The 16028-nt window shown below is 43.8% G+C and overlaps 1 protein-coding gene across 8 annotated transcripts in view; it reads left to right on the forward strand.

Annotated features, from left to right (window-relative positions):
* The first annotated feature begins 10181 nt into the window (after nt 1–10181).
* Nucleotides 10182–16028, forward strand: part of LOC135539574 (ral GTPase-activating protein subunit beta-like) — an 82440-nt gene continuing 76593 nt past the window's right edge. For all 8 annotated transcript variants that reach the window (XR_010455645.1, XM_064965528.1, XM_064965529.1 and 5 more), the window contains exons 1-2: nt 10182–10308; nt 15548–15761. Coding sequence is in view for 7 of the 8 variants with exons in the window: in XM_064965528.1 (XP_064821600.1) it covers nt 15585–15761 (177 nt within the window). In the remaining variant the exon portion in view is untranslated. The remainder of the gene's footprint in view (nt 10309–15547; nt 15762–16028) is intronic.

Raw genomic sequence — 16028 nt, forward strand, 5'->3', positions numbered from 1 at the left:
TTAAATGATTTAGATGCACTATTGCAAAGTGGCTGTTCCACTGGATGTCAGAAGGTGAATTCACCAATTTGTAAGTCGCTCTGGATAAGAGCGTCTGCTAAATGACTTAAATGTAATGTAAATGTAACTGATCAATGCATTCTACTGCACGCTGTAGGCTATATGCCTATTAATAAGGTGGTAACACACAATAGTGCTATCAGGCACAGAAGGGTGGTGGCACCTTAATTATGGATGATGCCATTCCATTTAGTTTGTTCCTGGCCATTATTATGTGCCGTCCCCCTCAGCAGCCTCCACTGCTATCAGGGTAGGCTATGTTTATTGACATAGTGCTGCAGACACAACGGAAAAGAATGCTAAACTGTACATGTAATGAAGTGATTTTAAAATGTACAATTGTTGTGAAGTCGTTTGGATTTTATCCAAATGTATCTTCATCTAATCACTGTGATCACATTCTTGAATGATAATGACCAAATCATTGTCATATGATTAAAGAGACATGGTTAGCGCAAATTCCAGGAGTGGGGATGGTGAAATCAGCTGTTCAAGAAGCTGTTCAGTCAGCTGTCAATGATGGGCCATCAGCTCAAATCAGCTAATCAACTCAGCCAGGGAAACACAAACATTATCGGTTTTCACACCATCCATTAATGTGACATAGCTACCTGCCATCAATTCTTCCCTCAGAGAGGAGGCCATCCCAAAACGTTAATATTGCATTTTGTCTCTGTTGTTCGTTAACTGGAATGAGCAATTTTTTTGACAGTTAGTTGGCAACCTTAGGTTCTCTAGACACCTTAAGATGTTATCTTTTTTGATAATATATAGATCTAAAAAAAATCGCTGGCTACGTTTTTTTGCGTGTTTCTTTGGGGGGGTTAAAATCTTTCTTCATTCATCATTGAGCTGCATTCAGTAGGCCACCTCACTATTCTCAATTTCATATTGTCTTTACATGTAATATTATAGGCCTGTGTGTTATTAGTTTTGATAGTCTACAGTAGGCCATAGTTTAGGTGTAACCTACAGCTGCATTTCGGACACACTTGACACTTGTATGTTATAGTGGAGACCAATAGCCTATCTTGCGTTATTAAAGATGTCCTCCAGCGATTTTTGACTTTTACTGCAACAGAGTACCACACTATGAGTCATAATACCTATAAAACCTAGCAGTCAAACTAGGAAGTGATTCCAATGATTTTTCCACCATTCATTTTTCCCATAAGGGATTTTAGAAACACTTAAAATAAGGGCTGTGTTTTGTGTAAGCTTCTCCTGATGTGACATTTTGATAACCGTTTAATTCTCTCTAGGACAAGGTGACTTTTATTAGTGAAAAGTGTTCAGACCCTTTCCCTTTTTCCACATTTTCTTACATTACAGCCTTATTATTAAATGGATTACATTTTTAAAATGTCCTAATCAATCTACACATAATAGCCCATTAAGACAAAGCGAAAACAAGGTTTCTAGAAATTGTATCAAATTTATTAAAAAGCAGAAATACCTTGTTTTTCTAAGTATTCATACCCTTTATTATGAGACTCGAAACTGAGCTCAGGTGCATGCTGTTTCCATTGATCATCCTTGAGCTGTTTCTACAACTTGATTGGAGTCCACCTGTCGTAAATTCAATTGATTGGACATGATTTGGAAAGGCACACACCTGTCTACATAAGGTCCCACAGTGCATGTGAGAGCAAAAACCAAGCCATGAGGTCGAAGGAATTGTCTGTAGAGGTCCAAGACAGGATTGTGTCGAGGCACAGATCCTGGGAAGGATACCAAAACATGTCTGAAGCAATGGTCTCCATCATTCTTAAATGGAAGAAGTTTGTTACCACCAAGTCTCTTCCTAGAGCTGGCCGTCCAGCCAAACTGAGCAATCGGGGGAGAAGGGCCTTGGTCAGGGAGGTGACCAAGAACCCGATGGTCCCTCTGATAGAGCTCCAGAGTTCCTCTGTGGAGATGGGAGAACTTTCCAGAAGGACAACCATCTCTACAGCACTCCACCAATCAGACCTTTATGGTAGAGCGGCCAGACGGAAACCACTCCTGAGTAAAAGGCACATGACAGCCTTTTACTTGGAGTTTGTCAAAAGGCACCTAAAGGCACCTAAAGGACTCTCAGACCATGAGAAAAAAAGTTTCTCTGGTCTAATAGAACCAATAAATTGGCAACATTTCTTTAAATTGACAATTCTGTGAACTTTGTTGTGCAAGTTTTAGATTGACACAATACTTGTTAGTAAAGCTGTCAGCTAGAGATAATGTGCAGGAGCTTGCATGGATTTGTAGTCTTGCATGATGTCTACTTTGACGCTAATTAGCATCAATCATGCCTTTATGATAGTGGCCAGACGGAAGCCACTCCTCAGTAAAAGGCACATGACAGCTCGCTTGGAGTTTGCCAAAAGGTACCTAAATACTCTCAGACCATGAGAAGGAAGATTTTCTGGTCTGAGGAAACCAAGATTAAACTCTTTGCCGTGATTGCCAAGTGTCACGTCAGTAGGAAACCTGGCACCATCCCTTCAGTGACGCATGGTGGTGGGAGCATCATGCTGTGGGGATGTTTTTCAGCAACAGGGACTTGGAGACGAGTCATGATCGAGAGAAAGATGAACGGAGCAAAGTGCAGAGAGATCCTTGATGAAAACCTGCTCCAGAGCGAAGGTTCACCTTCCATCAATGATCAATGATCCTAAGGACAATGATCCTAAGCACAAAGCCAATACAACGCAGGAGTGGTTTGGGACAAGTCTTTGAATGTCCTTGAGTGGCCCAGCCGGAGCCCGGACTTGAACCCGACCTGAAAATAGCTGTGCAGTGACGGTTCCCATCAAATCTGACAGATATTGAGAGGATTTGCAGAGAAGAATGGGAGAAACTCCCCAAATACAGGTATGCCAAGCTTGTGTCATACCCAAGAAGACTCAAGGCTGTAATCTCGGCTAAAAGTGCTTCAACAAAGTACCGAGTAAAGGGTCTGAATACAGTACTTATGTTATATTTCATTTTTTGTTTTGCCATTAAGGGGTATTGTGTGCAGATTAAGGGGCAAAAAACTATTTTATTAATTTTAAAATAGGGCGGTAACGTAACTGTCACGTTCGTTTGTAGAAATGGACCAAGGCGCAGCGAAAGTTGAGTTCCACATAATTTATTTATAAGTGAAACTTAGCAAAAACAATAAACTAACAACAAACCGTGACTACAGAGGTGCTACATACACTTTCTCAAAATACAAAATACAATATCCCACAAACACAGGTGGGAACAAACACTACTTAAATATGATCCCCAATTAGAGACAACGATCACCAGCTGCCTCTAATTGGGAATCATACAAATCACCAACATAGAAACATGAAAACTAGAACACGCACATAGAAATAATAAACTAGACTAACCCCCCAGTCGCCCTGACCTACTCCACCATAGAACATAAGGACTCTCTATGGTCAGGACGTGACAGTGATAGTGTCGGTGGCGGCTCTGGTGCAGGACGAAGAACCCTCTCATCCCTCGGATCCAGCCATGGACTGTGGACCATCTCAGGAGGTTCCGGACTGTGGACAGTCTCAGGAGGTTCTGGACTGTGGACCGTCGTTGGAGGTTCTGGACTGTGGACCGTCGTTTGAGATTCCGGACTGGGAACTGTCGCCGGAAGCTCTGGACTGGGAACCGTCGCCGGAAGCTCTGGACTGGGAACCGTCGCCAGAGGCTCTGGACTGGGAACTATCGTCGGAAGCTCTGGACTGGGGATCGTTGCAGGAAGCCTGGTGCGTGGGGCCGGCACTGGTGATACGCACCTCAGGGCGAGCGTGAGGAGCAGGCACAGGGCGTACCGGACTGGGGAGGCGCACTGGAGGCCTGATGCGCGGGGCCGGTACAGGTGGCACCGGACTGGTGACACGCACTTCAGGATGTGTGCGGGGAGGAGGAACAGGACGTACTGGGCTGTGAAGGCCCACCGGAGAACTGGTGTGTAAATCCTGCATCAATGGTACCGGTTCGATGACACACTTGCCGTGCGAGGAGCTAGCACAGGACGCACTGGGCTGTGGAGGTGCACTGGAGACCTGGCGCGTAGAGCCGGCACAAATTGTACTGATCGTTGACACACTTCGTATGGCGAGTGCGAGGATCTAGCACAGGGCGTACCGGACTGGGGAGGCGCACTGAAGGCCTGATGCATGAGACCGGCACAGATTGCACCGGACTGGTAACAGGCTCCTCCAAACACCTGCGTTGGAGCATACTCCTCGCCAAACCCATTCTCCGGTATCCCTCCTCGCACTGTTCCATTTACTCCCAGGCGGGCTCTGGCACTCTCCCTGGGTCGACTGACCACCTCTCTACCTCCTCCCATGTTGTCACTGGTTCACACCTCCGCTCTGTCGACCACCCCGTGTGCCCCACCCCAAAAAGATTTGGGCTGTGCTTTGGGCTTTCCTTGTGGCCGCAAACCCCGGCGTCATCACTGTTCTCCCTTCTCTCCTTGCGTCAGCTGTGACTCCTGCCAAGGAAGGATCTCCTGTCCTTCCATTATTTCCTCCCAGGTCCAACTTATTTTCTCCCTGATCTCCTCCAAAGACCAGGATGCCATTTCCTCCCAGGCACGCTGGTTGGTCCCGTTGTGGTGGGATATTCTGTCACGTTCGTTTGTAGAAACGGACCAAGGCGCAGCGAATGTTGAGTTCCACATAATTTATTTATCGTGAAACTTAGCAAAAACACGCACATAGAACACGCACACAGAAATAATAAACTACACTGAACCCCCAGTCACGCCCTGACCTACTCCACCATAGAAAATAAGGACTCTCTATGGTCAGGACATGACAGTAACAAAATGTGGAAAAAGTCAAGGAGTCTGAATACTTTCCGAATGCACTGTACATTGTTAAACTTGTTGGTTAGCTAGCTAGCAAATTTTTGATATATTATTATAGATGTAACATCAGTCAAAACACCTCAAAACAAGACATGGTATCACGCACAAGATAAAAACTAGCTGAAACGAGCCACATGGCAGCTTCTTGTCATTGTTGTTAGCTATCTGGCTATCCAGAATCACAACAACACATGGACTTCTGCCCCATCGAAGCGTGTGCATTGTTTTCATGTACAGTGCCTTGCGAAAGTATTCGGCCCCCTTGAACTTTGCGACATTTTGCCACATTTCAGGCTTCAAACATAAAGCTATAAAACTGTATTTTTTTGTGAAGAATCAACAACAAGTGGGACACAATCATGAAGTGGAACGACATTTATTGGATATTTCAAACTTTTTTAACAAATCAAAAACTGAAAAATTGGGCGTGCAAAATTATTCAGCCCCCTTAAGTTAATACTTTGTAGCGCCACCTTTTGCTGCGATTACAGCTGTAAGTCGCTTGGGGTATGTCTCTATCAGTTTTGCACATCGAGAGACTGAAATGTTTTCCCATTCCTCCTTGCAAAACAGCTCGAGCTCAGTGAGGTTGGATGGAGAGCATTTGTGAACAGCAGTTTTCAACACTCTACTCAGCAAACTGGATACAGTTTATCACAGTGCCATCCGTTTTGTCACGAAAGCACCTTATACCACCCACCATTGCGACCTGTATGCTCTAGTTGGCTGGCCCTCGCTACATATTCGTCGCCAGACCCACTGGCTCCAGGTCATCTACAAGTCCATGCTAGGTAAAGCCTTATCTCAGTTCACTGGTCACAATGGCAACACCCACCCGTAGCACGCGCTCCAGCAGGTGTATCTCACTGATCATCCCTAAAGCCAACACCTCATTTGGCCGCCTTTCGTTGCAGTTCTCTGCTGCCTGTGACTGGAACAATTTGCAAAAATCGCTAAAGCTGGAGACTTTTATCTCCCTCACCAACTTCAAACATCTGCTATCTGAGCAGCTAACCGATTGCTGCAGCTGTACGTAGTCTATTGTTAAATAGCCCACCCAATTTTTACCTACCTCATCCCCATACTGTTTTTATTTATGTACTTTTCTGCTCTTTTGCACACCAATATCTCTACCTGGACATGACCATCTGATCATTTATCACTCCAGTGTTAATCTGCAAAATTGTAATTATTCGCCTACCTCCTCAGGCCTTTTGCACACAATGTATATAGACTCTTTTTTTCTACTGTGTTATTGACTTGTTAATTGTTTACTCCATGTGTAACTCTGTGTTGTGTGTTCTCACTGCTACGCTTTATCTTGGCCAGGTCGCAGTTGCAAATGAGAACTTGTTCTCAACTAGCCTACCTGGTTAAATAAAGGTGAAATAAAAAGAAATTAACAAGTGCTATGTCATGACTTACCTGGACCACCTACTGAGACGAGCCTTTGTTAAGAAAATCAGGTTTTAAATGAGCGGAAAAGGAGACTGAAGTGCAACTTTTAAGGGGCAATCAGCAGTTGCTTTATCTATTTTTTGACTTCTGAATTAATTAAATTAACCCACTGATTCTTGATGAATATAACTTATAAATGTCATGAGCTTAACTCAACTGTCAGAACTCAAAATATAAGCTTGTTTTGCTCCAATGTTTGTAAACATAGTAAATGTCCACAAGCAGTATATAGCCTCAAAACATGGTTAAAACTATCATTTTGATATCATGAATGGTCCTTGCATCCATAGTTGGTTTGAGAGTGGTTACATTTTTCCAGCCCCAGTAGAGTACACACCTAAAGGGTAAAAAAAAACATATTTTGAGATAAAAAGTGATTTTTAGACCAGGGTTTCCCAAACTCCCAGGACTGTGATTTCATCGGCCTCCCCCTTACTTGAGTAACAATAGAGGAGCAATAGAAGACTTGTGTCATGACCACCTATTGAGATGTTCCTTTTGCTAAGTAAATCAAGTGTTAAATGAGGTGAAAAGGAGACTGGAGTGACACTTTAAGCTATATAAAATAACAGTTGTTGATGTGTATGGATGCATTTCAGATACATGTTTGTACATTTGAATTTTGCAGTAATAGGACCTAGGTCTACAGTAGCAATAGGACATTTATTAATAAAATTCATGGAGGATTTTGATAGCAGGCCCTGGTCTGAAATGGCCAGACTGCCCCCACATGGAGAGAGAGAGAACTGTGGGTTTCCACTGAATCCATCTATAGTAAATCAAGATGCTAATTTGAAACAAGAGTGTGACCAAATTAAGATCCTACAGTGTAGCCTAATCACAAAGTACAGACTACAGTCAGGAATGCACAGCGAATAGGCTATAAAATCAGCTGATGTTGATTTGCAGTTGTCTGAACAGCATCCAAAACAGGCCTTTTGCAATGCTTCAAATACAATCACAGGAAAAGCACAGGTTGGAAAGCAAATGGCTCTTGCTGTGTTTTTTAGGATGTGTTTACCCCACATGTCTTGTGGGGTAGGCATGGGTGTCTAAGCTGAATGTTATTTGATTATGCAGACAGTCTGGCATTTTCATCACAGTAATATTTGGGGTGGCAGGGTAGCCTAGTGGTTAGAGTGTTGGCCTAGTAACCAGAAGGTTGTGAGTTCAAACCCCCAAGCTGACAAGATACAAAGCTGTCATTCTGCCCCTGAACAGGCTGTTAACCCAGTGTTCCCAGGCCATCATTGAAAATAAGAATTTGTTCTTAACTGACTTGCCTGGTTAAATAAAGATAAAATAAATATTTCTCTTGAAAACTAGAACAGAAGCACTTAATGTACAAAGCACATTCAGCTTGTCAGTATGTCTATAAGGTATAGTCATCAATAAAAGACAGTACTGTGCAGCCGTCTTCATCGACCTTGCCAAGGCTTTCGACTCTGTCAATCACCATATTCTTATTGGCAGACTCAGTAGCCTCGGTTTTTCGGATGACTGCCTTGCCTGGTTCACCAATTACTTTGCAGACAGAGTTCAGTGTGTCAAATCGGAGGGCATGCTGTCCGGTCCTCTGGCAGTCTCTATGGGGGTGCCACAGGGTTCAATTCTCGGGCCGACTCTTTTCTCTGTATATATCAATGATGTTGCTCTTGCTCTGGGCGATTCCCTGATCCACCTCTACGCAGACGACACCATTCTATATACTTCCGGCCCGTCCTTGGACACTGTGCTATCTAACCTCCAAACGAGCTTCAATGCCATACAACACTCCTTCCGTGGCCTCCAACTGCTCTTAAACGCTAGTAAAACCAAATGCATGCTTTTCAACCGATCGTTGCCTGCACCCGCATGCCCGACGAGCATCACCACCCTGGATGGTTCCGACCTTGAATATGTGGACACCTATAAGTACCTAGGTGTCTGGCTAGACTGTAAACTCTCCTTCCAGACTCATATCAAACATCTCCAATCGAAAATCAAATCTAGAGTCGGCTTTCTATTCCGCAACAAAGCCTCCTTCACTCACGCCGCCAAACTTACCCTAGTAAAACTGACTATCCTACCGATCCTCGACTTCGGCGATGTCATCTACAAAATTGCCTCCAACACTCTACTCAGCAAACTGGATGCAGTTTATCACAGTGCCATCCGTTTTGTCACTAAAGCACCTTATACCACCCACCACTGCGACTTGTATGCTCTAGTCGGCTGGCCCTCGCTACATATTCGTCTCCAGGTCATCTACAAATCCATGCTAGGTAAAGCTCCGCCTTATCTCAGTTCACTGGTCACGATGGCAACACCCATCCGTAGCACGCGCTCCAGCAGGTGTATCTCACTGATCATCCCTAAAGCCAACACCTCATTTGGCCGCCTTTCGTTCCAGTACTCTGCTGCCTGTGACTGGAACGAATTGCAAAAATCCCTGAAGTTGGAGACTTTTATCTCCCTCACCAACTTCAAACATGTGCTATCTGAGCAGCTAACCGATCGCTGCAGCTGTACATAGTCTATTGGTAAATAACCCACCCATTTTCACCTACCTCATCCCCACACTGTTTTATTTATTTACTTTTCTGCTCTTTTGCACACCAGTATCTCTACCTGTACATGACCATCTGATCATTTATCACTCCAGTGCTAATCTGCAAAATTGTAATTATTCGCCTACCTCCTCATGCCTTTTGCACACAATGTATATAGACTCGCCTTTTTTTGTACTGTGTTATTGACTTGTTAATTGTTTACTCCATGTGTAACTCTGTGTTGTCTGTTCACACTGCTAAGCTTTATCTTGGCCAGGTCGCAGTTGCAAATGAGAACTTGTTCTCAACTAGCCTACCTGGTTAAATAAAGGTGAAATAAAAAAATGAAAAAATAAAAGTCTCCATTCTCATGAGGAGAGTAAACAGCATTTTAAATCATGATAGGTAATAACTGTGTTATACTCCATGAACTAATATAATTACAAAGTTATAACATTTATCAACACAATTTTAACAGTACATGACATACATAACAAGTCTGTTGGTCACTGCTTGTCTCAAATATAGCATAAAGCAAAAAGTGTGCTGGTACCACTTCATATAATATTTCTTACGATCTTCAAAAATGAAATACGTTTGTATTCAACGTGGGCCTTGCACGAACGTGTGTGTTTGTATTCAGTGTGTGACTGTCAAACCTCAGATGGACAAATAAAACACTGGTGACTCCGCCCACATTGAGCCCCGCACCGAACTGCCCACTGCAGTCAGGGGTACTTCAAACATACAGGGTTGACTTAGATTGTTGACAACATGTAAACTATATTTTCTTTCCAAATGTTTATTGAAAACATAAATACATTTGTACAATGAGCACTTGTTGTCGCTCAAATACATCGTTACCGTTGTTGGTTAGCTAGCTAGGGATTTTTTATTTTCCATATTAGCATAGACATGACATGAGTCAAAACACATGGAATCATATAACCTGTCTATATGAACCAGAAAAAAGGAGCCAGTGAAATGTCTCGCTTTTTATTCTATCTCTGGTTCAGTTGCATAGAAATAGATAGAGGACGTATCTTTGTATCTGTGGCATTATAGCGTCTGTGACAGCACGGGCAGTGCCATTGAGACTATCTCTGCTCCCAACTCATAGGAATCCCCACCCAGTTGACTACTTTAAAATGATTGAAGCCCGCAATGGCAATTTTCATGCTAAAATGTTCTATATCCAAGGATGATTCCTCTATCTATCTATGTCTATGTTCAGTTGCCAGAAGCTGCTGAGGCGAGCCGTCAACCGGATGACGATTCGACGATTGACGTCGAATGTATGCTTGTCATTGGATATGAATTTTCTTCAAAGATGGTTCTGTAATATCCTCGTTAGTGTACAGTTTGCTGAGAAACGGACGGTTGATATGACAGTATTTCTTTCCGACACAGGTAAATAGCAACACACAGCCAGCTGCGGTTGATTTGTTGTGTTATTGTTTTCATGAGCTTAGCCAACTCGCTACCGTTAGCTCCAGCTAGCCCGTGCGGCCTTCAATAACAGTGAGACACTGCTTCACACAACGCTGGCTGAAACTTGCTTGCTAGCCCGCTTTGCTGGTTGTACAGGTTGTGACAGCGTAACTTGCCTATAGCTAGCCATGCATTATGTTCATTTTCGACTGTGTTATTTACCTGCCATAACGCTAATTTTGCTACTTAGCTAAATGTCCAAATGCATTGGTACCATTGAAGACATAGCTAGCTCGCGTCTGTTGAAGATATCATCAGCTAGCTAACTTGGGTGTAACTAACGTTAATCATGAGTCCAAACATGTGGGTTTTACAGAGAGAACGAGTTTCTATTAGACACATTCAGGTAGGTCCCTCCCCTTAGTTCGGGTTAAGGGTGTTTTCACATTTTATTCATTTCAGACAAATTTTGTGAACTCTGTGCGGTTATCTAAATGTTTTGTTCAGTATGAACACTGCAACGGAACTCAGACCCTTTAAGAGTACCCGAAGCGAACCGAACTGAGACCATTCCGAAAGTTGGTCTGAGTTCGGTTCGCTTCAATTCCGCGGTCCGGTTCCCTTTTTTGGGCATTGTGAAAGCCCCCCAGGTTCGCTTGTCATTAATCCCGCACCACACACCAGACCAGGATTTTCCCAAACTCGGTCCTAGGCCCCCTCCCTGGGTGCACGTTTTAGTTTTTGCTCTCGCACTACACAGCTGATTCCAAATAACCAATTCATCATCAAGCTTTGATTATTTGAAATCAACTGTGTAGTGCCAGGGCACCCTGCACTAGATGGTGCCACAAGACAGAAGATGATGTGCTGGTTCGTAGAAAAAAAATGTCTGCTGTTTGTGGATATTGATTAGCGATTGTCAACATGTGGAGTTTTTTTTAGTTCTGATTATTTGTTTGCAATATGTAATCTATACGTAATTTAGCAGACTAATCCAGAGCGAATTACAGTAGTGAGTGCATACAGTTTTGAACTGATCCCTGTGGGAAATGAACCTATAACCCTGGTGTGACAAGCTCCATTGTCTACCAACGGAGTTACACAGGATCACCTATAGGCTAAGAGAGCTTCCTAAACTGTTTATTAGATTGTGGAGTATGAATAGTGTGAGAGGACAAAAACATAATTGGTGAGAATCACAACATGGGGTACCAAATGATTTCTAGGTCTTAAATGGGCAGTAGCCTACATTGGGTGTACAATTTTCAATGACAGCATTATTTAATTTGCATTTATTCTTCAAATCAAATGACATTTGTCACATACACAAGGTTAGCAGATGTTAATGCGAGTGTAGTGAAATTCTTGTGCTTCTATTTCTGACCATGCAGTAATATCTAACAAGTAATCTAACCTAACAATTTCACAACAACTACCTTAAACACACAAGTGGAAAGGAATGAATAAGAATATGTACATAAAAAAATATGAATGAGCAATGGCCGAACGGCATAGGCAAGATGCAGTAGATGGTATAGAGTACAGTATATACATATGAGATGAGTATTGTAGGGTATGTAAACACGATATAAAGTGGCATTGTTTAAAGTGGCTAGTGATACATTTATTTAATCATTTTGTTCATTATTAAAGTGGCCAGAGATGAGTCAGTAGCCACTCAATGTTAGTGATGGCTGTTTTTTATTTATTCAAAAAGAGAAAAATAATTTAGCCCCTTTTTCACCCCAATTTCATGGTATCCAATTGTTAGTAATTACTATCTTGTCTCATCGCTACAACTCCCGTACGGGCTCGGGAGAGACGAAGGTCGAAAGCCATGCGTTCCCCCGAAACACAACCCAACCAAGCCGCACTGCTTCTTAACACAGCGCGACTCCAGCGGAGGAAACACCGTGCTACTTTGGTTAGCTCGCACTGCGCCCGGCCCGCCACGGGAGTCACAGGTGTGCAATGAAACAACGATATCCGTACCAGTCAAACCCTCCCGAACCCAGACGACGCTAGGCCAATTGTGCGTCGCCCACGGACCTCCTGGTCGCGCTATGATGCAGTCCCCAAGACCACTGCGCCACACGGGGGACCCAGTGATGGCTGTTTAACAGTGATGGTCTTGAGATAGAAGCTGTTTTTCAGTCTCTCGGTCCCCGCTTTGATGCACCTGTACTGACCTCGCCTTCTGGTTGATAGCGGGGTGAACAGGCAGTGGCTCGGGTGGTTGTTGTCTTTGATCTTTTTGGCCTTCCTGTGACATCGGGTGGTGTAGTTGTCGTGGAGGGCAGGTAGTTTGCCCCCGGTGATGCGTTGTTGACCTCACTACTCTCTGGAGAGCCTTGCGGTTGTGGGCGGAGCAGTTGCAGTACCAGGCGGTGATACAGCCCGACAGGATGCTCTCGATTGTGCGTCTAAAAGTTTGTGAGTGTTTTTGGTGACAAGCCGAATTTATTCAGCCTCCTGAGGCAGCGCCTTCTCAACCACGCTGTCTGTGTGGGTGGACCATTTCAGTTTGTCCGTGATGTGTACGCCGAGGAACTTAAAACATTCCACCTTCTTCACTACTGTCCCATCAATGTGGATAGGGGGCTGCTCCCTCTGCTGTTTCTTGAAGTCCACGATCATCTCCTTTTGTTTTGTTGACATTGAGTGTGAGGTTGTTTTCCTGACACCACACTCCGAGGGCCCTCACCTCCTCCCTGTAGGTCGTCTCATTGTTGTTGGTAATCAAGCCTACCACTGTAGTGTCATCTGCAAACTTGATGATTGAGTTGGAGGCGTGCATGGCCACGCAGTCATGGATGAACAGGGAGTACAGGAGAGGGCTGAGAACGCACCCTTGTGGGGCCCCAGTGTTGAGGATCAGCAGGGTGGAGATGTTGTTTCCTACACTCACCACCTGGGGGCGGCCCATCAGGAAGTCCAGGACCCAGTTGCACAGGGTGGGGTCGAGACCCAGGGTCTTGAGCTTAATGACGAGTTTGGAGGGTACGATGGTGTTAAATGCTGAGCTGTATTCGATGAACAGCATTCTTACATAGGTATTCCTCTTGTCTAGATGGTTTAGGGCAGTGTAATTGCGATTGCGTCATCGGTGGACCTATTGGGGTGGTAAGGAAATTGTTAGTGGGTCTAGGGTGTCAGGTAGGGTGGAGGTGATATGGTCCTTGACTAGTCTCTCAAAGCACTTCATGATGACGGAAGTGAGTGCTACAGGGCGATAGTCATTTAGCTCAGTTACCTTCGCTTTCTTGGGAACAGGAACAATGGTGGCCCTCTTGAAGCATGTGGGAACAGCAGACCGGGATAAGGATTGATTGACTGTGTCTGTAAACACACCAGCCAGCTGGTCTGCGCATGCTCTGAGGACGCGGCTGGGGATGCCGTCTGGGCCGGCAGCCTTGCGAGGGTTAACACATTTTAATGTTTTACTCACATTGGTTGCAGTGAAGGAGAGCCCACAGGTTTTGGTAGCAGGCCGTGTCAGTGACACTGTGTTGTATTCAAAGCAAGAAAATATCTTGTTTTAGTTTGTCTGGGAGCAAGACATCGTGGTCCGCGACAGGGCTGGTTTTCCTTTTGTAGTCTGTGATTGACTGTAGACCCTGCCACATACCTCTCGTGTCTGCCAATATTTACGTTAATAGTATCTTCTGATTACAATTGTTTACTCTTATATGCTCTATGGGACCTTATATACATAGGTGTGTTCCTTTTTCAAATCAAGTCCAGTCAATTGAAATTTTCACAGGTGGACTGGAATACATTTGTAGAAACATCTCAAGGATGATCAATGGAAACAGAATGCACCTGTGGTCAAGTCTCATAGCAAAGGGTCTGAATACCTATGTAAATAAGTTATGTCTTTTAACATTTTTATAACATTTACATTTACATTTAAGTCATTTATTTCGTAAACCTGTTTTCACTTTGCCATAATGGGGTATTGTGTGTAGATTGAGGGGAGGAATTTTTTAAAATCCGTTTTAGAATAATGCTGTAACGTAACAAAATGTGGAATAAGTCAAGGGGTCTGAATAATTTCACGATGCACAAAGTTGTTTACATCCCTGTTAGTGAGCATTTCTCCTTTGCCAAGATATGCCACACCTCTCAGGTGGAAGGTCTATCAATAAACTGATTAAACAGCATGATCAGTACACAGATGTACCTTGTGCTGGCAACATTAAAAGGGCACTCTAAAATGTGCAGTTTTGTCACACAACCCAATGACACAGATGTCTCTAATTTTGAGGTACTGCGCAATTGGCATGCTGAATGCAGGAATAACCAACAGAGCTGTTGCCAGAGAATTGAATGTTCATTTCTCTACCAAAAGCCAATGTCGTTTTAGGGAATTTGTCAGTATGTCCAACCGGCCTCACATCCGCAAGCGGGGGGGGGGGGGGGCTGTCTCCCTGCCCAGTCATGTGAAATCTTAGATTAGGGCCTAATGAATTTATTTAAATTGACTGATTTTGACTGAAATTTTTTACTGAAATTGTTGCATTTTTATTTATTTTTAGTGTAGCTGGTATAGCAAAACAGCAAGTGTCTGTTGCTCATGCAATCTGGGCCTGTTGTCTGTTTATCATGCAGTTGTCAATGGGTTTAGGGTTGCCTTTTTTATTTAACGTTACCCAGCATTAATTTGGTTTTGCCTAACCTTGAGTCAAAACATCTTTAGTCAACTTGGATGGCTAGCAAATATGTTACTTGTATTTTGTTGTTAGGCTCAGCTAGCTAGCTAACTTATCTCTAGAAAGAACTGTGCACTAAGTTGTTGCTGTGCACGTCTTCTATGCTTTTCAAGATGACCTTTTACGGTTGTACACCTGAACAGTATCTGTCTCCAGTCCACTATTTGGCACTTGCAATGTACATTTGGCACTCTCAGTGAAGCCCTTTTTGTTAATATTAGCATTCCTTTTAGATAATTCTGGCGATAACACGACAAGGCTCTCTCTCTCTGTTCAATGTCACATTCACAGTGTGGGTTTACTTCAAATGTGCCTTTTCTCACATTTTGCCTTTTGAAGCTACATGAAAATGTCAAACTGAATATGAACTTATGGGAATATCAAGCATTATGGTCCACCTTATATGTAATGGGCATTTGTTGTTGCTTGAATAAGTCTACTTCAGGCTGGCTCTATGAGTCTATTCTGTTTACGCATATGCTGACTCCACTCCTCTGTACACACAGGTAACAATTGGACCCAGTAGAAGCAAAAGCCACTGCCATGTATTCGGAATGGAGGTCTCTGCATCTGGTGGTGCAGAGCGACCTAGGCCACCTGAGTGTCCTTCACTCGTACCCTCCGGTGGTGGGGCGTGACGTGGCCAATGCAGTGGTTAGACCTCTGGGGGTGACCCTGGGCACCCCGTCCACCGATAGCCTGCTCAAGACCGACAAAGAGGTAGGCAAGACTGTGCTCAAAACATCCCAGATTCTTTTGGATGGCTGAATCAGATGTGTATGTAGATGCATGTGTAAGCCATATGGGGTGAAGACTTTTTTTGACTTTGCCCATCTAGGGGGAACTACCCTAGAAATCCAACATTCCAACTCGCATTTTACGTTCAAGGGGAATAAGCTAGCTAGAGCTGTCGGTTGAAAGTGAAGTTGGAATGTTGGATTTCTAGGGTAGTTCCCCAACTAGGCCTACTTGATTCTTTGCTGTAGG

This window comes from Oncorhynchus masou, chromosome 5 (genome assembly GCF_036934945.1).
Source record: "Oncorhynchus masou masou isolate Uvic2021 chromosome 5, UVic_Omas_1.1, whole genome shotgun sequence".
NCBI lineage: Eukaryota > Metazoa > Chordata > Actinopteri > Salmoniformes > Salmonidae > Oncorhynchus > Oncorhynchus masou.